At 32.0% G+C, this 27,168-nt stretch overlaps 3 protein-coding genes across 10 annotated transcripts; all 3 read left to right on the forward strand.

Annotated features, from left to right (window-relative positions):
- Nucleotides 1–3,659: 3,659 nt before the first annotated feature.
- LOC7489121 (uncharacterized vacuolar membrane protein YML018C) lies at nucleotides 3,660–8,348 on the forward strand. Its single transcript, XM_002308641.4, has 8 exons — nucleotides 3,660–4,107; nucleotides 5,353–5,742; nucleotides 5,918–6,135; nucleotides 6,582–6,652; nucleotides 6,775–6,873; nucleotides 7,344–7,461; nucleotides 7,547–7,682; nucleotides 8,029–8,348. The coding sequence occupies exons 1-8, from the start codon at nucleotides 4,027–4,029 to the stop codon at nucleotides 8,089–8,091; spliced, it is 1,176 nt and encodes a 391-aa protein (XP_002308677.1). The 5' UTR covers nucleotides 3,660–4,026; the 3' UTR covers nucleotides 8,092–8,348.
- Nucleotides 8,349–9,855: 1,507 nt separating this feature from the next.
- Nucleotides 9,856–12,927, forward strand: LOC7489122 (ER membrane protein complex subunit 7 homolog). 2 transcript variants are annotated; one of them, XM_024603024.2, is made up of 7 exons: nucleotides 9,856–10,067; nucleotides 10,148–10,194; nucleotides 10,872–10,983; nucleotides 11,282–11,345; nucleotides 11,429–11,545; nucleotides 11,634–11,742; nucleotides 12,554–12,927. In XM_024603024.2, the coding sequence occupies exons 1-7, from the start codon at nucleotides 9,973–9,975 to the stop codon at nucleotides 12,646–12,648; spliced, it is 639 nt and encodes a 212-aa protein (XP_024458792.1). In that variant the 5' UTR covers nucleotides 9,856–9,972; the 3' UTR covers nucleotides 12,649–12,927. The 2 variants fall into 2 exon arrangements, with proteins under 2 accessions (XP_024458792.1, XP_002308678.1); XM_002308642.4 differs by having other exon boundaries at nucleotides 9,858–10,067; nucleotides 10,875–10,983.
- A 942-nt stretch (nucleotides 12,928–13,869) lies between these two features.
- LOC18100689 (hydroxyproline O-galactosyltransferase HPGT2) lies at nucleotides 13,870–26,512 on the forward strand. 7 transcript variants are annotated; one of them, XR_008059447.1, is made up of 13 exons: nucleotides 13,873–14,190; nucleotides 14,637–14,700; nucleotides 14,789–14,838; nucleotides 14,945–15,135; nucleotides 15,754–15,814; nucleotides 15,973–16,045; nucleotides 16,390–16,513; nucleotides 16,622–16,709; nucleotides 17,281–17,331; nucleotides 17,487–17,558; nucleotides 18,041–18,153; nucleotides 18,532–18,640; nucleotides 26,237–26,512. XR_008059447.1 is itself a non-coding variant. In XM_024603994.2 (12 exons), the coding sequence occupies exons 1-12, from the start codon at nucleotides 14,063–14,065 to the stop codon at nucleotides 26,138–26,140; spliced, it is 1,038 nt and encodes a 345-aa protein (XP_024459762.1). In that variant the 5' UTR covers nucleotides 13,870–14,062; the 3' UTR covers nucleotides 26,141–26,512. The 7 variants fall into 7 exon arrangements, 3 of the variants coding, with proteins under 3 accessions (XP_024459762.1, XP_006382083.2, XP_006382082.2); XM_024603994.2 differs by lacking the exon at nucleotides 18,532–18,640 and having other exon boundaries at nucleotides 13,870–14,190; nucleotides 26,118–26,512; XM_006382021.3 differs by lacking the exon at nucleotides 26,237–26,512 and having other exon boundaries at nucleotides 13,870–14,190; nucleotides 15,973–16,049; nucleotides 16,394–16,513; nucleotides 18,532–18,954.
- Nucleotides 26,513–27,168: the final 656 nt, after the last annotated feature.

Below are 27,168 nucleotides of genomic sequence, written 5' to 3' on the forward strand. Positions count from 1 at the left end.
TACCTCGAGTTTTGAATTCTAAATTCCCCAAATGAATCTACCACCCTAGGGAGTACAGCAACTATTATCTATATATTTGCTTGAGTTTACATGTTTTAAATTATTTTAATATACTAATATTAAAAATAAAATTTAAAAAATAAAAAATATATTATTTTAATATATTTCTAACCCTTTAAAAAACAATCAATAATACTAAAAATACTAAATAAATACATGAAGGCAGGCACAAATTACTAGTAATAAACAATATACAAACAAATAAGTAGCTAGAAAGAAGGTAGGTAAAATAATTACAAGCACATGCCTACTTTAATGTCATTGAGTAGTTGCTACACACCATCAAAGTATAAGCTCTGTAGCCAACCTCCCATTATAACAAAATAATAATAATAATAATAATAATAATACTTATCACATGAATGATGCATTTGCATTTATAAATTGGTGATCTATACATCGCACCCACCCCGTCTCTCTATAGTTTAAGCCTATACCTACTCGACCAATTTGCAGTCTCAAAAAACCGAGTAGGTATCATAATAATAATAATAATAATAATAATAATAATAATGTGCTATTATCAAAATAAAAAAAAAATAAGAAATATTATAATGTATTTTTAAGTTAAAGCATTTTTAAAAAAAACTTGCATCATAATATCAAATACATTTAAATTACAATATTTATTTTTGTGGTGGCACTACACTTTTAAAAAAATAAAAATAAAAATTTTAATTTATTTTATGTATTTTTAAATTATTTTGGTGTGCTAATATTAACAATAAATTTAAGAAATATTATTTTAATATATTTTTTAATAAAAAATAATTTAAAAAATAAGTATGATGTAAATTTTTATGATAGGCTGTGTTTGCTTGTAACGTGAAGGGTTGCATTCAGGGGTGATAAAAGCTATCTATACTCATGAGTAAATTTGGATCGTTATAATTTTAATCATTGAAGATTGGTAATCGTGAAAATAAAATAAATAACGTGATAAAATTCCAACTGAATTTTGTATTAGTCATTTGATAATTTTAATTGACCGAAATCAATGAGAGAATATTTATATTTTATTGATTATTGAAGGAGTTGGTTGCTTTGTTGGGTAATGGTAAGTGATAATATCTATAAATAAAAATTGAACTCAAATTGAAAATAACATTTGTCAATAGTAATTTCATTTGATTATGAAAAATAAATTAAGAAAATAAATAATTAGATCCTCATTATATTGTCTAAATAATACATAAAAAGAAGCAAGAGTAGTTAAATAAAGACAAAGGAGCATCTCTTGAATGAATAGAACTAAAGTATAATTTTTGTAAGAAATCCCAAGATAAAATTCAAACTCGTGTACATTATAAAAACTCAATTAGATGTATACATTTTGTCATATAGTAAGAATTAAAAAATAATAATTAAACGCATCACATTAGAAACTAAAATGATATTCTTAGATAACATTTATTTAAGAGAAGGTGTGTCATGCAATATATCTCGCTAAAAGCATAAAATACATTTTTTTTTTTTAAATATTAATCTAAACTTGGCCATGTGCTGAGCTTCCATACCCACCAGTCTCGAACCTCCTCCATTTTTTTACTGAAAATGTTCACTCTAGTCCCTAAAAGTTTAAATTTTATTTTAGTCCTGCTAGCAGGTTTGTTTGTCCTCATACTTTTTTAAATACAATTTAGTCTCTGATTTAAAAAAATCAATTACATCCCTGAATGTTAAATTATAAAAATAATTGAAATTAATCCAATTTAAATGAGTAAATTGGTAGGGTAATCCATTGAAAAAAATAATGGATCACAAATGAATAATGATAAAATATGACCCATATCTATTTTAACTCAACCCATTACCCGTCCACTTGCCACTTTTATATGGTCACTAAAGGCTTACATTGTTGTTAATTTTAGGGTCCGTGAGATTAGTCGAGGTGCGCGCAAACTAACCTGGATACCCACATTAATAAAAAAAATTAACTAGATTAAAACAATATTGTTTATATTAATTTTTTATTTAATCAAAAATCAGAGTTGAAAGCTTAAATTTTAACCGGGTTAGATTTGAATCAATTGAGCCAAGCTGGTTTTTAATCAAGCCAGTCATTTTTTTTTTTTAATTAGGATCAATGCAGGCGTTGAATTGACTCACTGAACAATGTACTGAGTTTTTCAACTATGGTCTCACCTAACTCCCCTTATGGATAAAAATTGGAATGTGATTTTTCTTCAAAAAAATTTAATTTAATGACCAAATTCTATAAATAAATAAAAAACATTTAATGACCAACAACTATTTCTGTGCCTACCTTTTTGGGACCACGATTAGAGTAAATTTAGTTAGCTTTAATTATTATGGTTTATTTAAAAATATATTAAAATAATATTTTTTTATTTTTTAAAATTTAGTTTTAGTAATAATATATTAAAATGATATAAAAATAAAAAAAATTAAGTGAAAACAAAAATTAAATTTTTGCCTTTGAACATTTAGAGAAAGAAAGAGAGCTCCACGTAGGAAAGAGAAAGAAACAAATACAGTATAATGTAAAACAGTAAAAGAACCGCGTTTGCTCCAGCCGCCTTTGCGTTTAACCGACATGATTCTTCTTGGCTAACCTTTTGCCTATTTAAATTAATTACTTTCCTTGTTGAATCATAAATTGGTCAGACTAATTTATCTTTCTTCCACTGTTATTTGTACGTTTTAAATGTTTTTTTTATTGATTTTGATTTTTTAATTTTGATTTTTTATATTTTTAAATTATTTTGATGTATTAATATAAAAAATAATTTTATAAAACAAAAAAATAATTTTAATATATTTTTCAACAAAAAATAATTTAAAAAACAACTACTATTAATCAAGCTATTAAAATCATAACAAAAGAGTGAAATTAATTGTTGACTAGGTTTAAATGTGTCTATATATATAAAAGATATTTGTTTTTATTGCCAATGACAGAAAGAATTCCTCTTGTCTTAAGCTATCATGTGTTCTACAATGTTTATTGTATTACAAATATTTCGAGAATAAAAATCATTAATTTTAAGTAAAAATGTAAGTTTCATTTTAAACTAAAAATGAGTTAGTAAAATTAAATACTGTTATTGATCAAGAATAATAATAAAAATATCAATTTTATTAGTCATAATTTTCAAACTTATCTAGAAGATTTATTAAAATGATGTAATTTTGTTATTAAAAAACAAAAACTTCTTGAAGTTGCTTTTTATATTTAAATTAAATCTGATCACGTTAATTATATTTTATTAAATCAATATTTTATTTTTATCTAGCATAAAAGTCAATGCAATGCATCACTCAAAAAAAAGGTTTCATTTAAGAATGTGATAGTTTTTATTTTAAAGTGTTTTTTAAAAAATATATTTATTTTGAAAAAATATTAAATTAAAAATAAATCAATTATATTTTGTTAAATCAATTTCTTATTTTTATTTAACTTAAAAAAAAAGACTTCGGATTTCATTTAAGAACGTTGTAGTTTTTGTTTTAAAGTATTTTTAAAAAAATATCAATTTAATATTTTTAATGATTTTAATATATTAATATTAAAAATAAAAAAAATATTTTGAAGTAGAAAATTCGTGCAGATTACCTTAAGAACTATAAATAACCATGATACCACCAAAATTACAAAAGAAAAAACACTAATTAACAAATTAAACTTCCTTCTCTCTTGCTTTTTCTAGCCAAATTCTCCCTTCATTTCCAAGAATCTTGGCCTTTGTTTTTCATTTTTTTAGCTCACAATTTACACCAGCGGCCTGGTTAAGCATCGAAGCACACGCCATCTAAAGCCTGGGAGATCTCTAACATATTCCTTGACCTTTCATTTTCCTTGCAAGATTTTATAGCCAGTTGAATATACATACGTAGTCGGTGCACAGTAAAATACTAAAATTAAGACCTGAGAGATTTTACAGATCTCTGAAATTCTTTGGCTGTTTTCTTTATCTGGGTTTTTGTTAAATTTGTGAAACATTTATGGGTTGGAGATATAGAGCTGGTTTGTTCTTGATAGCCGCTGTTGTTATTATATGGGTCACCTCTGCGGAAGTTACCCAGGTAATCATAAATTTGTTTTTCATAATTTTTCCCCTTTATTTACTCTTTATTCTTGTTGAGAATTGGATTGCTTTTAGATATTTGGTTAAATTTTCCAGTCACTAATTATGCTGTTGGCCCAGTTGTTGAAATCAGAATTTCCTCTGGTATTGTTTTGTCTTAGATGGTGTGTTTTTGTCACTGGAATTGTTGAGGTTGAAGAAATACAATTCTGTGTGCTAAAAATTGAATTTGAGGTTGCTTTTTTATAAAACTGAGGTGTGTTGATTCACCCTTTTACATTTGATGGGTGTTGTGAGTGTTTTTTCGGTAATTATGAAGTTGGTTTACAAGAAATTATTGTAAATAATGAAGCTAAGAAATTATTTAAAAAGATTTTTTATTTCACGTTGGAAAAATAATATTTTTTTTTAAGTTGAATTATTTAACCAAAAATATTTATTATCACACGTTATAAAAACACCATGTTTTTTTATATATCTATGTAATAATAGGTTTTCAATCCCACATTATAAAATTAATTTTTTTTTTGATGTTTATATAGTAAATTTTGATATGAGATAATAATCAACAAGAAAAAAATGGTAGGCTTTCATGTATAAGGTTGGCCCGAGCAATACAAACCACAAACTCTTTAATTCTCCCATTTGATTTTCTTACTGGTTGGTAATAATTTATTTTTGGCCCTTAAATTGAAACCACATACTCTTTATTTAATTTTCTTACTAGTTGTTATAGACTATCAGCCTATGTTATTCTTTATCTTGCTGTTTTTGCATCCCTTATTTTAAGGAAGAACCTTTTGAATCCTGGAGGATAATCTTGTGTGGGGGAAATGTCTATACACGCCTCAGGTTTGTTGTTCGGTTGTTTCTGTTCGTCAACATTTTACAACAAAAATGAGGTGAAAAGAAGAGGAATGCTGGATTTCGCAGAAATTGAAAATGATCAGGCAAATAATTGTTGATTATCTAGTCGAGTTGGTGATTGAAACAATGGAATTAATGTATATGAATATAAGAGAAAACAATGCAGCTATGTAGTAACATAGGTACAATCACTCTTTACTGTCTGGTTTCTTTGCAAGGGAATGGATTGTAGGTACATGATTGTAGGAATTATGTTAGTTCAAGTGTTTGCTACGGTGAATACTTTAATTTTTATTGAAAGTCATAGAAATGAATGAACTTTAATGTTTTGGCCTAATCAACGAGGTGTTAATATAAAAATGCATTTGCCCAACAGGATATCTTTGCCGATTATAAGCAGCCATTTGCAGTGACATATCTTGGAGCTTCTCTTTTGGTGGTTTACCTCCCAGTGGCATTCCTTAAAGATTGGACACGTAATCTGCTAAAGCGACAGTCTTCTAAAAGTGGTAATGATGCAACCAATGTAAATGGGTCTTCTGATGAATTAAGCTCTCCTCTGAGTCGCAAAATCTTTGAAATGGAACTTCAGGGAACTTTGACTAAAAAAGACAGTGAATTGGACCTTGCATCTTCAGAAGAGGGAAAGCCATTAGTTTCTAGACACAAGGATGATTTGAATGTTCTTATACATGACAAAGAGCCCACAATCAGAGAAATTGCTATGTGTGGTTTTTATATTGCCCCTATCTGGTTTGTAACTGAGGTAAAATACCAACAAGGATGTAAGATGAATGTACAAAATCAAGATAAGAATATTTCTATATTGCTTGTCCGCATATATTTGCTAGGTTTCCTATTCTGTTTTGCATAAGATTCCAGATCATAAAATTAGCAGGAATTCAAGAAAGTTCTTAGTTATTATTTTTTGTCGTGGACAGTACCTATCAAATGCTGCACTAGCACGGACGAGTGTTGCAAGTACAACAGTTTTGTCATCAACTTCTGGACTTTTTACTCTTTTCATCGGTGTGTTTTTGGGTCAAGATTCTTTAAATGCAGCAAAGGTGATAGCTGTCCTGGTGAGCATGGCTGGTGTTGCCATGACTACTTTGGGAAAAACATGGGCTGCAGATGAGTCACCACTAAGTGCTTCCACGTAAGTCTATTACTCCATATTTGTTGGTTATGGTGCCTTACTTTTAACTTCCCTATCTGTCAGCATAAAGCAAAATAAAGGACATTGTTGATGCTGTTCAATGTGGCCTCATAAGGTACCTTACTAGTAATGCACCATAAAGAAGGAAAGAGTTTCCAATTCAGGCTCCCAGTTCATTTTTACTATAGTGCGATTTAAAAAGTAATAGTTAAGGTTTGTTTATCTTCTAAGGTGAACATTACCTACTCTAAAAATATTATTGAGAACCTTAGTTAAATAGTCTACTGATACTTCAACACATTCAGATGCAAATACCATGGTTACTCTATGTGCAGGATAATAACAACTTCATCAAATTTCACATGTATTATTTGAGCAGCTATTATCTTATTAGCTTGCTCTTTGTAATTCGTTTCTGGGCATTGACAGTTGATATTTGTGTTTAGCAACGGCAAACGCTCGCTTGTTGGGGATCTTTTTGGTCTTCTATCAGCCGTGTCATACGGACTATTTACAGGTTTGGCATATCTCCATTGATTGCTTTGTTTTTATTATTCCAATATTCATAGGTAGTCATTGTTTTAGTTTTATTCTGCCAAAGTACAGTGTTAATGTTTGCTTTTTCAACCTTTGCTGCAGTGCTTCTTAAAAAGTTTGCTGGAGAAGGAGAAAGGGTTGATGTGCAAAAGTTGTTCGGATATATAGGATTGTTTACACTAGTAGCTCTGTGGTGGCTTGGTAAGATGTGTTATTTGTTCAATGTCCTTTGATTGGGTGAAATTGCAATGCATGAGATCAATTCGAATCATGGAATCATAGCTTTGTAGGATGTGATTGATGATATAGGTACTAATTTTTAGCCATTTGTTGGGTCATTGTTCAACCTCTGATGGGACTTTGTTAGTTCAAACAAGAAACTTCGTTTTTGTCATTATAGATATGGAGTTTAGACAGTGGTACTTTGAAAGTAATCTTGTTTTACTTCTCAAACTGAGTGGGTGGCGATGACTTTATTATGCATTTGTTTTCCTTTTCATTCTTTGATTTATATTTTAATGATATTCTGTCATTTTGATGGGCAACAAGTCTGAATTGAAAACCATTCAGCATTCTGATTTCACTGTTTTCTTTTGCTTTTGAGTTTTCTTTGCCTGGACATGTCAGATCCTGAGAACTGACAGAATCATTGTTTTCTGTTGGTCTGTCAGTTTGGCCTTTGACAGCCTTGGGAATTGAACCCAAGTTTACAATCCCTCACTCTGCTAAAGTGGATGAAATTGTTCTTGCCAATGGCTTTGTTGGAAGTGTCCTCTCTGACTACTTTTGGTACATGAAAGCTACCCATCTTTCTATTACTGCTTCATATTCATTATCCTAGCCTCTCATTCTGAAGTTGCTATTTTCCTGCTAGGGCATTATCTGTTGTATGGACAACTCCATTGGTGGCCACCTTGGGCATGTCCCTCACCATCCCTCTTGCTATGCTAGCTGACATGGTGATTCATGGCCGTCATTATTCAGCAATTTACATTCTTGGTTCTGCTCAGGTAATTATAAAATGCCTCTGCGTTAAGTTTCCTTGACATCACGAAACAGGATAACCATCCATTATATCTGCCACAAATTAAAGTACTGAAAGGTGGTCTGTGTCATTTTCTTCTCCTTCCATCTTAAGATGAAAAGGGTGGAAACTTGCTATTAGTTTAGTAACAATCTCATGTGTATAAAAACCTGTTTTTTCATGTTGCTAAGTGCTGATGGCATTTGGATTCGTATTTGAATGACTGATTGCGCTGTCCTTTAGGCAGGAGCTAAAGTTTGTCATCTGTGTCGTTGCGGATTACATGACAGTGTAATCCTAACAATCTGATGTTCTTTCTTCATGTGCCGCAGGTGTTCGCAGGTTTCATGATAGCTAATCTTTCGAATTGGTTCTCAAAGAAGTTAGGGTTATAGCATTGGTGAAATCCCGGCCTATAGCAATCCTGATTTTTTTCTCGGGGCTTTTCTTCACCGGTTTGACTTGGTATCAAAGTCTTGGTGTGATCCCCTCAATGTGTTGTTGTCTTTACAGGGAATGTACCGTCATGGTAAAGTGTAAATGTAATCCACAGGGTTTTGTATTTTGTGATGATCAGGTCTGTTGGAGGGATGTGCCCTAATTGAAATGAAAACATTTTCGTTCAAAGAAAAAAAAAAAAACTGTTCTTTTATGACTTTTTGAATGTAAATTTAAATTGATGAATGCATGTTGAGGATGGTGGGGTCGAGTCACAAAGGTGGTCTCCATGCATGTGATGTGTGCCTGCTACTCACTTCTCCTAGGTACAGCAAAAGGGAAGCCTTGGATTCATCTGCCCTAGAGTCCTAGCACCCCAACCCTGGGTTCAAATCTCAAGTTTTTTTCCCCAAAAAGAGAAGCTTTCAACCTCACAAGGATCCATGGACACACAAAAGGTCGATGGCGGTCGAAATGAAGCGTTTCAGGGTTCACGCCAATGATAGTTTGATCATGGTTGGTTCAGGCCGTTGATAGGTTAATCGTGGTGTTCTTAAATCGAATTATACATATTAAATTAAATCCACCCCTTTGATCTAATAAAAAATAAGATGTGTAGAACTAAAAAGAAATAATAAAACATTTTAAAATATAATTTATGATATTTTTTAATATATTTTCTTGAGTGATAATCTTGTATAATTAATTAATTTTAATTAATTGTTTGATTTTTTAAGTTATGATATTATGTCAATAATATCATGTTAAATAACTATTTTAGTCCTAAAACTTGAGCTCGTAGATAAAATTTTAAGATATAATTTATATTATTATTTTAGTATTAATAATCTTAGCACGAAGGTTCGTAAATGGTATCATGTTATTTTTAGAAAATTAATTATGTGTATGGGTAATTAAAAAATTATTTTATCTGTAATATTTGTATTATGTAATCTGACTCGATCTGTCAAAATCAAATAATATAAATATTACAGATGATATTGAATTAAAAATATAAGAAATGAATATCACGAGTCAGGTGGTGAGTTGAGAATTTTAAAACTCGGTTAACCCGACCTGACTTACCTTGTATATTTTATACTCTTTTTATCTTTATTTTTGATAGTTTGTGGATTGAACATTTATTTTTATTTTATTTAGAAATGTTTTGACTACAAAGTTTTTATTAATGATTCTATTAGATTTCTTTTAACATAATAAAAAAGGTTTGTCTCTTTGCTATAGAGAAAGATGAGGTAACTAGAATTAGATAACATTGGGGTGATATAACAACTATAATTCATGTCATAGATCCGCTTCTAAATATATATTCATAAAAATTAGCAATAAAAATCTAATTCGTGCATATTTATATTATCAACAAAAAGATTTAGCTTAACCCGACTCACTCGGATATAAAAATAAATAGATCATATTTATAATTTGTAAAATATTAAAAGTTGAGTTGGATATAATTCAAATCCTACACAATTATATCCATGATCACCTTTTATTAAATTAAGTGAATTAATATGAAAAAACTAGTTCTTAAATAATAATAATAATATGAAAAACCAGTTTGAAGATTCCTCTTTGATGTATGGACTAGCCCAACTCACTCGTACGAATAGTTTGGGCTAATTGCCTTTGTAACAAGGCTCAGTACCATGGAACGCGGGCTTAGGCACGTAGAATAGAATAAAAGTTCTGCAATTATAAGAAAAAATAATCAAATCTGAAACAGGCTTAAAGGGGGAAAAAGAAGTCACTGAATCTAGTTTTCATCAGCTGTTGAAGGCCTGAAGTTTTTTTTCTTTTTTCTTTTTCAAGCTGTTATCATGGCATCGATTGTAAGATTGAAACCGGTGATTCTCTTACTCTTCGTAGAATTATGCCTCTCTCTTCTCTCCCCGTCACTCGCAATTACATTTGGGTACGTTTCTTAATATAGTGTTTTTTTTTGTTAATTACTTATTTTGATATTAACGAAGTTATTTGTTTTTTAATTACTAGGTCTTCTGGTGATGGTTATGCAATCAATGGTAGAGTGAAGATCCCAGGTATTTTTGTTTATACAAGCATACGGTTTTCTCATATGTTAAGGTTTTTCTTGTTATGTTCCTTAAATTCAGTACTTAAGTCAATAATCTTATGTTAAAGATAATGTTTTTTTGTTGGTTTGTTTGGTAAATCCTTTTGCTCTTTGTTTTGAGAAACATGTAAATCAAGGGTAGAGAAAAATTGTTTGTTGTTTTGTGAGAACATTAATGGATGATGGATTTGATTGTTGGATCTTGGCCGGGGATTCGTGTGAATGGAATGGTTATAGATTTTGTCCATTCTTGGTGAGTTTTTAATCTTAACTCAATTGTGAGAAACGGTTTTTTTATGCTGGGAAAGGTGAGAAAAGTGATGCATAGCATAAGGTCATGGTGGCAATTTCTTTAGAAGTAGAAGTCTATCCTCTGCCTGCTTAGTGCATTTTGCAAAATAAGTTATATCACCATGATTTTGTTACTAATGTTAGTAGTGTATATTACTTGAAATTATGACACAGATTAGCTTGCAAGTTCAATCTCAAATAATATTTTACCTTAATGAATATGGTATCTAGATGATTGATTCTTGGCTTATTTTGTTAATGATAGCATGGATGATTACTTCTTACATTTGTGTTTTCTTATTTGCGGCCCTTTTCCTTTTTAGTTCATCTAAGGTCATTCATGAATTTGTTTAGCAGGTATCGGCACGAAAGGACTTGGAGGTCATGGAAAAGTATCCAATGTCAAAGTTCTACTCAATGGTGGCCAACATGTGACTTTTCTGAGGCCTGATGGATATTTTTCATTGTATCCTGCTGTTTTTCTCTCTTCTTCTGTGCATGGTTCTGTTCAAACTTGACTCGAGATAGCTTTGACATTTTCTTTAAGGAGCGTTGTTTAATTCTTCATATGCCTTTTTACTTATTTAATCAAATCATTTGTTTGAAAAACATATCATTTCTGTTGGTTGTAGCCATCCTTGGGTATCTGTGTTAAGTGTTTCACAGAGTAACTATATTCACATATAAACTTTGATGAGATAGCATTAACAAGACTCTAATAAACACTCTCTATTTACATCACTCCTTGACTTGTCTACTAAAAGTCATAACGTGCCAGCGGGGACTCATTTAATTGAAGTGGATGCCATTGGCTACTTCTTTTCTCCAGTAGGTCTTTCAATCAGTTGAATTTGATCATTGAATTATCATGTATTAGATTCCCATTGCTGAATTTTCTTCAAAATATTTAGGTCCGAGTTGATGTTAGTGCCAGATTCCCTGGTAAGGTTCAGGCAACACTGACAGAGAAAAGGAGGAGTCTGAGTGAAATGGTATTAGAGCCATTAAAGGAAGAGCAGTATTATGAGGTTGATCTTCCTCTTTTTATTCATCTCGATAGAATTATTCCATAAACTATGATCTAATATTTTCACCAAATATCTTGTTTTCTTGCAGATTAGGGAACCCTTCTCCATAATGTCTATAGTCAAAAGTCCGATGGGTCTCATGATGGGATTTATGGTGTTGGTTATGTTCATAATGCCAAAATTAATGGAAAACATGGGTAAAGTACTCTATATTTTTTTCACATTTGCATGTCTCAGTCATGGCCTTGAGGAATTGCTGTAGACTTAAACCGTTAACTTGGCTCATAGATTTAATTATTTTAAATGCAATGTTTTGACCAGCAGAACAACATGATCTTTACTCAGATGCATCCAGTATCTGCTAATTTACCGTAATTGGTTCAAGAATGTCATGGAGAATTGTGTTGTTATTCTAGAATTTCAGGATTTTAAATAACCATTTATATAGCTACTCTTTTTTCTCTTGCATTGATTCATTTCATTTCCATGTTTGATGTTCTTGACACAATTTGGCCATAGACATTGATTTTTTCAGGCAATTGTTGAGGAAATTTAAGCATTTCTAGCTAGCGAAATGACATTGTTTAACCATTTCTCAATCTTTAATTTGTAACCTCTTCAGGTCCTAGTATATATTATTTGTTTTAATGATTTTTAGCAAGCATTTGCCTCATGTGATAATTGATATTCAAACATGTTGCTTCCACATGCAAGACTCCTTGGACAAGCCTCTTTTTTACATGCCCGTTCACCTTCAACCTCGTGTCAATGAGCTTGAAAACTTGCTGTTTATAGACCGTGACATGATCCTGGACTTCCATGACATTATTTTTTTTTCTTGGAGTTCGTCTCTTCATGTTTTATACGTCTAAATGCTTGTTTGATGATTAGTGGAGCTTTCGACAACATTATGCTAGACTTGTTGACATGACTATCACTGTAGTTTTATGTGACCAGTTTTTTTTCCTCCCTCCACTAGTCAAACTAATTTGCCGTGTTTGCCAACAGACCCGGAAGAAATGAGGAGAGCTCAAGAAGAAATGAGAAACCAAGGGGTTCCATCCCTAGCAAGCATATTGCCAGGAGCTGCAAGGAGCAACTAGAGATAAAATCCCAACCTTCTATTCCAAATGGGGCTCAAAGACGTGCACTAAAATTACCATCATCAATTGTTTCTTCCTTGAATCATATGATTACATCCCTCCGAGTAGCTGGTTGTTGAATTTCCTTGGAAAACACTAAATTTTGTAACGCTGTCATCATTGCTTTTAGCATGTTTGCCTGATGAATAGACAAAACCAAAGCCCTAATTCCATGTGCTTTGTCTCTGACATGTTGATTCCTAAACCCGAAGCTTCTATGAGTTGACTGGATTTGATGAAGTTAGGTGATCAACAAAGATAGTTTATTTGATGATAATAATTAGGGCCGTGAGATTCACCGGGGATTTGCTCCGGAAATGGTTTTGGAAAGAGTATTTTGACAGGGTTAGCTCCTCTTGATTGACCCATCTCTCTCACGATCTTGCTTTGTTGTATGTGACGAGTGTACCTTGCCACATACAAAATCAGAACTACGATGATGCTTACAAAAAAACCTCACATATCAGTGATGAACTTGAACCCGATGAGAACGGAAGAAAAATCTTTCATACTTCATCCTTCTTAGACATTCAATTAGATAATCCTCTGCACCATTTTCACATCTCCAATATGGTGGAGATGAGTTGAATTAAGGTCTGAATCGATTAAAAGACCCACGTTGACTTGTACGTTCTTTAACCAAGGACCACGCAAGATTCTAGCATCTCTAGTCATAAAAATCAGTTACGTTCTTTAACCAGGGACCACGCAAGATTACTGGTCATAAAGTCTAGATTATTCAACACTCGGGTGAATAATCAATTTAATTTATATTAATTTCTAAATATTTGGTTAATATTTCAAGTAAGAAATGACATAAGTATATTTGGGTTAAAAGATGAAGACAGAGATATATAATAAATTTGTATCTAAAATAATTTTAAAGTGGAATTTTGTCTTTAAATAAATAAATATTGGTGAAAAAATTATTTATTTATTTATAATTTTACTATTTCAAATTTTTGATCAATTTTTTAATTGAAACTAGAAAAAATATGACATGTTTTCCCCATGTCTTAAAAGTAAAAAATAACGAAAAATTGAGTTGAGTTCATACGTCAGGATGTATGTTGTTTAATTGACCAAGTCATGGATGGGGATGCAATTAATCAAATTAAAATTATAAGTGTATCTTTATTAAACATTGATGCCACATAGGGGCTTATGTGTAATTAAAAGTTTGTTAGGCTGTTACTTCATTCCCTTCTTTAAACTCTCTTCCTCCATAGTTTTTTTTTTAAATCCCAACAGCACCATCCTCCAAATTTCTCTCCAATTTCTTCATCAAATCGCACATTTCATCTTCTACTTGCTAATATACGATCCACTCCTATACTCATACGTATAAATATACGGTATCTTTCTCACCTTGGAAATGGAGAGCAGTATACCAGTGTCGGCCAAATCAGAGCGAAGATGGAGATCGAAGCCGTTACAGACCTCTAAACCATCTCTTGTTCTAGCCTTCTTCTCTTGTTTCGCTTGGCTCTACGTTGCTGGACGGTTCGTTTCCATCATTTCATTTTGTTATTTTGCGGTATCAGATTCATCGAAAATCACAAAAAAAATTGATGTAATCTGTGATTAGCCAGCTATAATTACTGAGATTTTGTGGAGTTAATTGCAATTAATTATACTAGTTTTGAAATTTAAATCGTGAATTTAATTTTTTTTGTGTTTTTTTTTTGTTTGATCATGAATTTTTTTATTAATTAAGCTAATTTCAAAATTTGGAAATTATTGGAAATAAACATTCACTAGGACGTGTTTGGCAAAATGAAAATGGATATAATTTGTAATTGCGAAATGTTTTAGCTACAGTTTATTGAGATCGTGGTAATTATAGTTGTATAATCGTAATTTGATGCGATTAGATTAATTTTAATTAAGAATTATGGATTAATTATATTTAATTTGTTTTTGTTTTGCTCTGTTTGGCTGTGATTTAGTTTATGGCAAGATGCAGAGAACAGAACATTACTTTCTAATCTTCTAAAGAGAAATACAGCTCAGGTTCATACTGGTCCTTTTTTATTTTTTATTTATTAGAAAAATCAATTTTTTTATTAATCTTTCACTTTTTTCACATATTTGTTTGCAGAGACCAAAATTTCTTACAGTTGAAGATAAGCTGGTCGTACTAGGATGCAAGTATGTTTTTCTTCTTTATTTTTTTATTTAATATTTTTCAAAATTGAATTTGTTTTATGTTGTGATGTGAATTGGTGTTATTGATGGTTGATTGTTTAATTTGCAGGGATTTAGAGAGGAGGATAGTGGAGGCAGAAATGGAATTGACTTTGGCTAAGAGTCGAGGGTATTTAAAAAACCGGTTGCCGGAAAATGGGTCTTCATCCGGTAAAAAGTTTCTTGCAGTTATTGGTGTTTATACGGGATTTGGTAGTCACTTGAAGCGGAAGGTGTTTAGAGGGTCTTGGATGCCTAGAGGTTAGTTGGTAATTGATTAGATATTGTGATGGCTTTGAAGTGTATTCTCTTTTGAATAGTTGTTAAGGTTGCAGATTTTAATAGATTTATACACTCTGTTGGTTTTCATTTGATTCCATTGATGTTCATCCAATAAACAGCAAATTCTGGCATTGTATGAATTTATTTTCCTGGTATAGTTTTGACTTTGAAAGATTTACTTGACGTTTTCTTTTATGTCTAAGGATTACCTGTGTTTTTTTTTCCTTGGAAATCTTTGTTGCCATTCTATTTTCCTTTCTATTTGATTGAACTTTGTGAGACTTAAGTGTTGTTGTTTCTTCACATTTCTTTCTTTCCCTGTCCAGTACATAGTTGTTATCATCGATCTCTATTATCCTTTTTGACTTAATGATGCAGGAGCTCGCTCTAGAATTTATTTTACTATATTTATCATATTAAGGTTACTTAATTAATTTAGGGTCATGTGATTAGTGCGTGTTTTTTTTTTTAAGTATTTCCTTTACAAGCTAAGTGGTTTTACTTACGAATCTATTGTTGGTTTTACAATGTGAATGATAGTCATATATCCTTTAATTCTTGAAAAATAAATGACCAGCATTGTTGTTTCTTTTGTAGGAGATGCCTTAAAAAAACTTGAGGAAAGAGGAGTAGTGATACGTTTTGTGATTGGTCGCAGGTCTTCCCTCTCACTTTAATCTTTATTGTAGTATTTGAATATCCTTTATTATTTTTTCTATTAATCAATTTGCTTGGTTTGATTCCTTTTTCATTAGCAGTATTATGGTTGAGGTAGCTACTAATGCCATGGATTTTATGATAACTTTAAACTGGCAGTGCTAATCGAGGGGATAGCTTAGATCGAAATATCGACGGTGAAAATCGTTCAACAAAGGATTTCTTGATTCTTGTAGGTGATGCAAATTCATACTTCATAATTTATCTTTTTAAACATCCGCATGTACATTTTCTAGTATGATGTATTTTCATTAGTAATGGTTTCTGAATCTTGGCGCTGACCTTTTGAATTTTTATCCTTTTCTTGTTAGATGTCCTGGATGAAAGTTAAAACATTTACCTGTTCATAATCACTAGATATTCTTTAGACTATTATAAAAATGATATTCAGCATGCATAACTCTTGATGCAAAAAGCTCTCTTGATTTCTTCAAGTCAAATGTATTTGAATGGTGTCTGATTTCTTGGATTCTAAGGGAAGGAGTGTAAGTGCACTTATCATTAATTTTGTTTCAGGAAGGTCATGAGGAGGCTCAAGAAGAATTGCCCAAGAAAGTGAAGTACTTCTTTAGCACTGCGGTGCAAACATGGGATGCGGAATTTTATGTAAAAGTTGATGACAATATCAACCTTGATCTTGGTATAGCTTCAATGTCATATCTGGTTATTTAAAACTTACACCAAGATATTCAAAATTTATTCATCAGACCTGATTTTTCATTGTTGTTTGCTCTGTTTTCTTGTGTAGAGGGGCTAATTGAACTTCTTGAACACCGTCGCAGACAAGATAGTGCTTACATTGGCTGTATGAAGTCTGGAGAAGTTGTAACTGAAGAGTATGTGATCTATCGTATTTTATTCTAACCTAATTGTGGTTGCCTACCGAGTTTAGCATGTGTGACACTGTGCAGACATTTAAATATGTGGTACTGCTTCTTTATAGATTCATTGAATCTTTAATGAAAGTTTTGGACTTTCCTTCCCCATACATTTGGAATAGTCAATTCATGTTACATGACATTATTTTCTGAACTTATCACCCCTCATGTGTCAGCATTGTCATTATGATTGACTTGGTAGAATTAATGCAAAGTTAATTTAATATATCATATTCCACCAAGAGTGCAAGCTTATGTGTGGAAAGCATGAAATATTCACATCTCCATTGTTTCATTTTTCCGTTGCATCTATAATTACATACTGATCCAACAATTATGATGAATGTATGAAGTTTCATTCATGCGTTCATTTGGGCAAAGTCTTCAATTTTCCCATTCTTACTTTTTAGTCCTGTAAAAGTTTGTTTTTTTAAGTTGAGGTTCTCTGATTTTTTTTCAGCCCTGAAACGTTTCAATTTTAAGGTTATTGGAATTTATTTGGGGATCTAACCTTTTGTTGATTTTTCAGGGGTAAGCCATGGTATGAGCCTGAATGGTGGAAATTTGGAGATGAAAAATCGTAAGTGGCTGAACTTGTGAATGACAACACAAGAAGATTTTAGCTGTGCATGTGTTACTGATAATTTTGGTTAATATCTGCAACATCGATTTATGGTTTTAAATACTGCATGAATGGCCAAAAAATGGTTAAATATTAACCTCTTGTCATTTCAGGTACTTTCGACATGCATCTGGTTCCCTTGTTATACTCTCCAAAAATTTGGCTCGGTATATTGACATAAACAGGTTAGTTATAAATGCTATAACAGGGAAAGTTTTAGTGTTAATTCATGTTTTAAATTTTGGTAGTGAGCTTAAGTTTGGGTTTGTTTGGGAGTTGTGACTCAAATGTAGCTTGGTTGATGATAAGAACTCTAGGGTCAATACTGGATTAAATACTTTGACTACATTAGCAGATATACGTGCAAAGCTGAGGAATTGGAAACCCTCTATCTCATGGTCTTTGAGCTTTATGTGAATTAGATGGAAGTTACCCAGCATACTTTTCTGAAGTTGATGAGGAATATGTTTACATAGTAGTGATACATAAAACCAGATTTCAGATAGGCATAATGGAAAGTAAGCTGCTCAGTTCTTATTACAAGTTCTGTTGGTTGAGAAGTTCATCATTGTGTTAGTCACCTGTGCAGAATTTTACTCAAGTTAATGCAGATTCCATCACCCTTGGCATGAGTTGCAAACTAATTCTGGCTCCTTATTATATGCAGTGCATCTCTTAGGAGTTACGCTCATGACGATATCTCAGTGGGATCTTGGATGATGGGTGTCCAAGCAACCTATATAGACGACAACCGTCTTTGCTGCAGTAGCATTAAACAAGGTAAGCATTTTCTACGATGTCTTTTGATAGAAGTGCGCTTATTTTTCTCAAGCTTTTTTTTTTCTTCTCTCTCTTTTTAGAGCTCATTTTTTCTTTTCTGTGTTGAACTGTAGTCTCTAGACTTGATAGTAGAAAAGCATGTATCGAAAAGAGAAAAAAAAAACACTTGTAATTATCAAGTGATACTTCTTTTCTGCCACACATGATAGATTCTTTAAAGTGCTGGGCTCTTTTTAAGTTCACTCTTCCTCACCCCTCCCCCACGAGTGAATTTGAATTGAACTGTTCTATAATCCTTACAAGCTACCTTTCATCTACTAGTTTACTGATTGTCTTTCAACTTGTACTAACCGCAAACATCGCGCCGTTCATTTGCAGACAAGGTTTGTTCCCTGGCTTGATCAGAGAGATAGGCTTCCATTTCATATATACAGATCAAACTTGCTTTTTAAGGTTTGTTTAATGGCACATTGAGTGAGATATGACACCGTATCTTGCATGTCATACCCGTATTCATCAAGACCCATGGAGCATTCGTTGGATAATTCTTTTTAGGTGCCGAGATTAGCCACATTCTTTTAGGATTAACACAGGCAAAGTGCATATTTCAGTATTGGCTTTGCAGTTTGTGAACTCGTCATTTATTTCCTCTTATAGATGATTATGCTGTATCATTCGAGTTTTCCATCACTTCTAAAAAGATCTCTTTGTAATTAACGAGCAAATGGTGGAGTTAAACATCCTTTATTCAATACAGACGCAGGCTTTACTTAGAAGTCTGAAGCGGGCTCTAGGGTTAAATTCCAAGTGTTAAACCATTTTTGTGATCAGGGATGTTTTGCCTAGTTGCAGATCCAAAGAGGCCTGACCTAGCGTTAAATTAGCTCATTGAGGCATCGTTTGTTTGTTGAGTTTTGTGAAGTAGTGTTTGGTTGCTGGTTGGGGATGAAAGAGACAGATAGTTGCGATAGAGTAAACAAAATGTTTTTTCTTGATCACTCTCTCTTGCTTGCATTTCTCATTATGATTTTTGCTTTTATATTTTTTAGTTTTCAGATTTGATTGTGAAAATTAAATTAATTAAAATCAATGATCCATATTTGAATGAAAGATATTGAAATTATGAAATATTTAAGGAGATTTGTGAAAAAAAATTAATCTGGTTGTCTTGGTCCTCTTTGTTTTTCAAAACATGATGAAATGGGCATGTATTGATGATGCTTTTTTATTTTATTTTCTTTCAGGAGAGTCCTAGTGATTATAGTTATAAAATTAAAGTTCTGATGTACTATTTCTTACTTTAATGTTTTGTTTATGTAGAATGAATTTCACCAATATAATATAATAATATGTAACAAAATGTAAACCTCATCAATTTCAATTTCAATTTATTATTGGAAAAAATTATTAAATTGAAGTGCTGATATGATATTTAATGATCTACAATTTGTACTAGCAAAGTAAATAAAATGCTATCAACTTAATCATATCGTGTTTTGCTTTCTACTACCCTTACAAGTAACTCCGTCCATGAACAATATAAAGTTTCAAAAATGAAAGAGTTTGGATTACAAGAAGTGGACCCAAAAGAAGGAGAGAATGATTTGAAGACAGTTTCAAAGTTGAAAGATGCCATAAACCCATTACTTATCCTAAAATAAATTAGAGAATTATAACAATTCTCTCTTATGTAATGGTGTTTTGTGAATTTATAGTGTAATAAATTGGATTTGTAATTTAGTAGTTTATGCTGAAAAGAGTGTAATTGAAAGGAATCCAAACTGAAATTCTTGTTGAAAGAAATAACTTGAACTAACATAGACTTGATTGAAAAGAAGAAAAAATATTTATGGGCATATTTGTGGTAGCATGGGCCTTCAATTGCTAAATTAATAGCTTAATGACACTTAACATGCATTTATTCCTAAGAAAACTTCTATATTAATACTATGAATATACTGTGTATTTTTTAATAATTTATTTCGGTCTTTTAAGTTTTATTTTGTGTGATTTAATCATAATTAAAAGCTAGTTACGTTTGAATTCTTAGTCAATGGTAAAATTAAAAGAAGAGAGACCAAAATAAGTAAGACACCAAGCATGGATGATGTGCCAGATATTCCATAAAAAATACACGTAGATTTTCAATCTTTAAAAATAGCGCAATATATACAATTTAGGTTCCTTTAAAGTTTAAAAATTAAATTTTGATACATAAGTTCATTTGTGTTATTTTTCAATTCCTGATTATATAGAGAAGAGAAAGGAGGGTTACTGGATTCCAGTAATAAGAGAAAAAGTTATCTTTCACTTCATAGTGGTTATTTAGAGTCTTGATATTATACAAAAAAATCAGATATAAAGCCAAGAAACTCAAAACTAAACCTGTTTGATTTCGGGTTTTTGGATCATTTTTTTAGGTATTTGAAGTTAATGAAATGGTTTAAGGGTGTTTTAAAGGTGTCAGAGAGTTTTTTTGGGTTGAAATACCTTAAAAATTGGGTTTTTTTTGCCAAAAAACTAGTTATCTAATTTTCCAACCACCACTGTGATGGTCAAAATCTGGGCTTATAGACATGTCGTCTGCCACATCTCCTGCTTATTTTTTTTCAAAAAAATAGAGGTAAGCGACCTGTTGTCATCCCTTTTAAAAATATTTTTTTTAAAAAAATTAAAATAAACTCAGGCCTGGGCTTGAAGGCTTGATGAAGCTAATGAGCTCTTCATTTCAGTGATCCAGGCATGCTAGGTCATAGGCTTACGAGTCTGGGCTTTTTTTGCCCTCCTCTTTTTTTAGGTTGGATATAAATTTAAGGAAAAAAAATATTAAACCCGATTGAATTCATGGTCCAGGTCACAAGTTTGACGAATTATACCACAACAACCATGTTATTTTTTTTCTAATATTGCTTTTTTTTACTGATTTATTTTTTCAATATATATTTTTTAAAATAATTTTTAAATTTATGTTTCAGTTAATATTTCTCATCTATGATTTGTTTTGCTTATTTAATATTTTTTGAATATAGATTGTTTTTTATGGTGTCTTGCGTATTTAATTTTTTAAAAAATTATTATAATTCATCTATATTTTCTCTCTCTCTTGTATATATTAATTTTATTTTTTAAAATAAAAAATATTTTTAGATAATATTTTTGATATGTGCATCACTGCATAATATGTTTTTCACTTTTATTTTATTTAATAAATTTAATATGTGCATCTATTTTTAATATCATTTGATCGAATAAAAAATTAATTTTAATAAACAAATTCAGTAAACATAATCAGATAAATATTCCGTCTTGCAAAATTAAATATCTTGATTTATACCTATCTTTTTATTTTTTCAATTTTATTTTTAATTATCATTAATATTTTGTCTCGTTTATTAACACACATAATTCTTAATTTATCTGAATTTATATATGCATGAAATTTTCACTTTACATTTAAAAAAAAATTTATATAAAAAAATACATAAAAAAAACCTACATATATAATTTTTTTTAAAAAAGAAAAAACATGTAACCCACAGCAGAGCACATGTCAAATGGCTTTTATAAACTAGAACATGATTCAAATTTGAAAATGGGTGCAATTTAAAATTCAAAAGCAAATCTGGACTGGATTGTATTAACTGCAGATTTGCTGTTTCTTCTTCTTCAAAACGCCAGCGTATTAGACGTGCCCTACACGTGTCAACGTTTCCTTTTCTATGGAAATCCAGCCGTCCACGTCACCCAAGCATGATCTTAACCGTTCATTCCCACAATTTTCTTCTGCGTTCCTTGAGAGAGAGAGAGAGAGAGAGAGAGATGCTCCTGCTTCCCCAAATCCCTTTCTTCAATCTTCCAGATTTGTTACAGAGTGTCTCTGTCGTTTTGTTCAATTTTTCTCCAAAGAAAAACCAGACCACAAGGAGAAGGAAAAACACAGAGGAAGCTCGATGATTATGGCGGCGGCGGCTGTGAGACGAGGAGGTTCAGAAGCCTTTTTTATCGGGTCCCAAATTCAGCGATGCCAAATGAAAATAATGGGTATGATTCTTCTTTCTCCAACCACTTCATCACGCAACCACTCCAACTTCATTTCTTCTTCTAGCAGTAGCAGTAGCAGTAACAGTAGAGATAAACACAAAAATGATGATGCTTCTTCTTCTTTTAGATACATTAATGATGCCCTTGCTTTTTTTAGCAGTAGCAGTAGCATTAGCAGTAGAGATAAACACCAAAATGATGCTTCTTCTTTTAGAAACATTGATGATGCCCTTGCTTATTTCAATCACATGCTTCATAGGAAACCCCGGCCTTGTATTATCCAATTCAATAAATTATTGTCTGCAATTGTCAAAATGAGACACTATCACGATGCTGTGATTTCTCTTTCCAAACAAATGGAATTAGCTGGGCTCTCTCCTGATACTTATACCCTTCATATGTTGATTAATTGCTTCTTCCAGTTGCAACGTGTTGATCTTGGGTTCTCTGTCTTGGCCAAAATCATTAAACTTGGTCTTCAACTCACTATTGTCACATTTAACACCTTAATCAATGGGCTCTGTAAAGTGGGTAAATTTGGCCAAGCCGTGGAATTATTTGACGACATGGTGGCAAGAGGGTATCAACCTGATGTCCACACTTATACTACAATTATCAATGGTTTATGTAAGATTGGGGAAACTGTTGCGGCTGCTGGATTGTTTAGGAAAATGGGAGAGGCAGGCTGCCAGCCTGATGTGGTGACATACTCTACGATCATTGACAGTCTTTGCAAAGATAGGCGGGTGAATGAGGCTTTAGATATCTTCTCTTATATGAAGGCTAAAGGCATTTCCCCTAATATTTTCACTTACAACTCTTTGATCCAAGGCTTATGCAATTTCAGCCGATGGAGGGAGGCTTCGGCAATGCTAAATGAAATGATGAGTTTGAATATCATGCCAAATATTGTCACCTTCAGCCTGTTGATTAATATATTTTGTAAAGAAGGCAATGTTTTTGAGGCTCGAGGTGTGCTAAAAACAATGACTGAAATGGGTGTGGAGCCTAACGTTGTTACTTACAGTTCGTTGATGAATGGATATTCCTTGCAGGCAGAAGTTGTTGAAGCTAGAAAGCTTTTTGATGTCATGATAACCAAGGGTTGTAAACCTGATGTTTTTAGTTATAACATCTTAATTAATGGATATTGTAAGGCCAAAAGGATAGGTGAAGCCAAGCAGCTTTTTAATGAAATGATTCATCAAGGCTTAACTCCGGACATTGTTAGTTACAACACTCTTATTGATGGCTTGTGCCAATTAGGCAGACTTAAGGAAGCACACGATCTGTTCAAGAATATGCTCACTAATGGCAACCTCCCAGATTTATGTACTTACTCAATATTGCTTGATGGCTTTTGCAAACAAGGGTACCTTGCTAAGGCATTTAGACTATTTCGAGCAATGCAAAGTACTTATTTGAAGCCTAATATGGTGATGTATAACATCCTGATTGATGCCATGTGCAAATCCAGGAATCTTAAAGAAGCAAGGAAACTATTTTCAGAACTCTTTGTCCAAGGGTTGCAGCCTAATGTTCAGATATACACTACAATAATAAATGGACTTTGTAAAGAAGGATTGTTAGATGAAGCATTGGAAGCTTTTCGAAATATGGAAGAGGATGGCTGCCCTCCGAATGAATTTTCTTATAATGTTATCATCCGAGGATTTCTCCAGCACAAGGATGAATCAAGGGCAGTGCAACTTATTGGTGAAATGAGAGAGAAAGGTTTTGTTGCAGATGTGGGAACCACAGCTTGATATTAGATAACAGTCTTGTTCTGAAGAAGTATCTAGGCTTACTTGAAGTTTGTCAAGGTGAAAAGGTGATGTAAATTTTTATTTCTCCATGCTGCAAATTCATGTGGCAAATATTAAGTAGTTTTTGCATAACGTGGAAGTTATTTTTAGTTCAATCTTGTCAACATCTGAACAATGACACCCATTACTTGCCACCAAATCATTGGAATTGCTAAACTAATAGTTCATCATGATGAATGGTTCTTGCCATACATTGAATCAGATTTCTATATTATGTTTTCATTAGCCAGCAAAATGCACCTACCAGATGTTTCCTAAAAAGATCATTTCCTTTCAATCTTGTGTTGTTGAGCTTCATTGATCTTTTGAGTATGTTAAGATCTATAATGTCATCTTGCGCATTTGTTTTCATGAGTCTGTGTACAAGTTTGTGTATGTGTGGATTATCAATTATGGGGATTTTCAGATACTTAGGAAAGGAAATTCCAGTAGCTGAGTTTTTTTTAAAGAGGAAAAATTTATGAATTAATTATAGAGTTGGATGTACAAACTTCTGTGGACAATACTTGAGGATAGCATGCAATTCAGGAACTGGTATGCTGATATCTACTTTACAAGCAAGCTTTTGAGCTAGGATAAGAGAGGTCTATTCTGTTATGCTGTAGTTTTTAAGAAAAGTCTGAAAAAAAAATGTAATGCATATTTCATATGCTTTTGTGCTGATTTATAGAGCAAGGTTTGCTAGAATTTATCATAAATCCTTGACATATTGGAATTTGAATATTAAAGCATGGTCATCCTTCCATGTCAATTATTGGTGCTTTCGGTGGTTCTTTTAAGTAGCGTTTGGTTACTCTCAAGATAAAAGAGACGGAGACACTGGAGATAGAGGGGACACTCTTGATTTGAAAGGCAGAAAACTCACCCTGAAACTGTCCCATATACGAATTTATTTTATGCCTCTATCTCCGCCCCTTTAACCAAACACTTTCTTGTCCCTTCTGCAAATGTCCCTTCTGTCCGGTTGTCTTGGGACACTAAATGGTTTGGTTGATGTATTTGTTGCTTTTATATTGTCATGTTTCCTAAAATTCAAAGCTGGTTTCAACGGAAATCCTAGTCATCGAATTTGGAAGTGAACAGCCCAACTTATGAAACAACTGTGACCTCATAGTTAGTGAAAAGAACCATGCTATAATAGGAAAAGTAGTGTGAATTCATCTTTTAAATTTTTGGTGTGAGGATAAGTTTGGGTTAGTTTGGAAGTTGTGACTCAATATAGTTTGGTTGATGATAAGAACTCTGGGTCAATATTAGATTAAATACTTTGACTACATTAGCTGATATATGTGCGAAGCTGAGGAATTGGAAACCCTCTATCTCATCAGTGTACCATGGTCTTTGAGCTTTATGTGAATTGGATGGAAGTTACCCAGCATGCTTTTCTGAAGTTGATGAGGAATATGTTTACATAGTAGTGATACATAAGGATCAGATTTCAGATAGGCTTAATGGAAAGTAAGCTGCTCAGTTCTTATTACAAGTTCTGTTGGTTGAGAAGTTCATCATTGTGTTAGTCGCCTGTGCAGAATTTTACTCAAGTTAATGCAGATTCCATCACCCTTTGCATGAGTTGCCGACTAATTCTGGCTCCTTATTATATGCAGTGCATCTCTTAAGAGTTACGCTCATGATGATACATCAGTGGGATCTTGGATGATGGGTGTCCAAGCAACCTATATAGACGACAGCCGTCTTTGCTGCAGTAGCATTAAACAAGGTAAGCTTTTTCTACGATGTCTTTTGATAGAAGTGCACTTATTTTTCTCAAGCTTTTTTTTTCTTCTCTCTCTTTTTAGAGCTCATTTTTTCTTTTCTGTGTTGAACTGTAGTCTCTAGACTTGATAGTAGAAAAGCATGTATAGAAAAGAGAAAAAAAAAACACTTGTAATTATCAAGTGATACTTTTTTTCTGCCACACATGATAGATACTTTAAAGTGTTGGGCTCTTTTCAAGTTCACTCTTCCTTACCCCTCCCCCATGAGTGAATTTGAATTGAACTGTTCTATAAACCTTACAATCTACCTTTCATCTACTAGTTTACTGATTGTCTTTCAACTTGTACTAACCGCGAACATCTCGCTGTTCATTTGCAGACAAGGTTTGTTCCCTGGCTTGATCAGATAGATAGGCTTCCATTTCATATATACAGATCAAACTTGCTTTTTAAGGTTTGTTTAATGGCACATTGAGTGAGATATGACACCGTATCTTGCATGTCATACCCGTATTCATCAAGACCCATGGAGCATTCGTTGGATAATTCTTTTTAGGTGCCGAGATTAGCCACATTCTTTTAGGATTAACACAGGCAAAGTGCATATTTCAGTATTGGCTTTGCAGTTTGTGAACTCGTCATTTATTTCCTCTTATAGATGATTATGCTGTATCATTCGAGTTTTCCATCACTTCTAAAAAGATCTCTTTGTAATTAACGAGCAAATGGTGGAGTTAAACATCCTTTATTCAATAAAAATTAATTTGGTTGTCATGGTCCTCTTATGTTCTCGTAGAGATAAAAAAATTGGGCAGTGGTGGTTGATGGATATCAAAAATAATTTTTTAAAAATAAAAATTATTATTTTAATATATTTTAAAAAAAATATTTTAAAAATCAATTGTTATTATATTCTCAAAACACCTCCAAAACCTAATAATGTCAAGCTAAACCATGTTGTCCAGGTTATTCAATCAAGTATATTTTATTTCTTGAGCATAAAAACATTAGAAAAATTTTAATAATGAAATTGATGAAGCCTTTCATCTCACATCCTAAATTTATCAAATAAATAAATAATGGCTTAGCATTTTCATTATGCAAATTGTAACTCTTTTATTTATAATTGATATATTTTTCAGCTATTTTTATATTATTTTTTAACAATTTTCAAAGCATATGGTGATGAAATGGCATACTTAGATGATTTTTTATTATTTTCTTTTCTTTAGGGGAGTCTTAATAGTCATAATTATAAAATTGAAGTTATGGTATACTTATTTCTGATTTTAATATTTTATTAATGTAAAATGAATTTCATCAATATAATAATACTGGAGATTTTTAGAGATTTAAAGATTGGTGCATGATTTCAACAAATATAATTTCTAATTAGATTTGTAAGAGATAAGATTTTAATTCATACAAGT

The sequence above is a fragment of the Populus trichocarpa genome, chromosome 6 (genome assembly GCF_000002775.5).
Source record: "Populus trichocarpa isolate Nisqually-1 chromosome 6, P.trichocarpa_v4.1, whole genome shotgun sequence".
In the NCBI taxonomy this organism is placed as follows: domain Eukaryota; kingdom Viridiplantae; phylum Streptophyta; class Magnoliopsida; order Malpighiales; family Salicaceae; genus Populus; species Populus trichocarpa.

What these genes read in the sequence shown, in the direction of transcription:
- LOC18100689 (XM_024603994.2), top strand. Translation starts at nt 14,063, where the DNA reads ATGGAGAGCAGTATACCAGTGTCGGCCAAATCAGAGCGAAGATGGAGA. An exon ending in CTGGTCGTACTAGGATGCAA is followed by an intron (nt 14,839 to 14,944) that starts GTATGTTTTTCT and finishes TTTAATTTGCAG; the next exon opens with GGATTTAGAGAGGAGGATAG. An exon ending in CAATATCAACCTTGATCTTG is followed by an intron (nt 16,514 to 16,621) that starts GTATAGCTTCAA and finishes TTTCTTGTGTAG; the next exon opens with AGGGGCTAATTGAACTTCTT.
- LOC7489122 (XM_024603024.2), top strand. Translation starts at nt 9,973, where the DNA reads ATGGCATCGATTGTAAGATTGAAACCGGTGATTCTCTTACTCTTCGTA. An exon ending in TCACTCGCAATTACATTTGG is followed by an intron (nt 10,068 to 10,147) that starts GTACGTTTCTTA and finishes TTTAATTACTAG; the next exon opens with GTCTTCTGGTGATGGTTATG. An exon ending in AGGAAGAGCAGTATTATGAG is followed by an intron (nt 11,546 to 11,633) that starts GTTGATCTTCCT and finishes GTTTTCTTGCAG; the next exon opens with ATTAGGGAACCCTTCTCCAT.
- LOC7489121 (XM_002308641.4), top strand. Translation starts at nt 4,027, where the DNA reads ATGGGTTGGAGATATAGAGCTGGTTTGTTCTTGATAGCCGCTGTTGTT. An exon ending in CTATCTGGTTTGTAACTGAG is followed by an intron (nt 5,743 to 5,917) that starts GTAAAATACCAA and finishes TGTCGTGGACAG; the next exon opens with TACCTATCAAATGCTGCACT. An exon ending in GTCATACGGACTATTTACAG is followed by an intron (nt 6,653 to 6,774) that starts GTTTGGCATATC and finishes CCTTTGCTGCAG; the next exon opens with TGCTTCTTAAAAAGTTTGCT.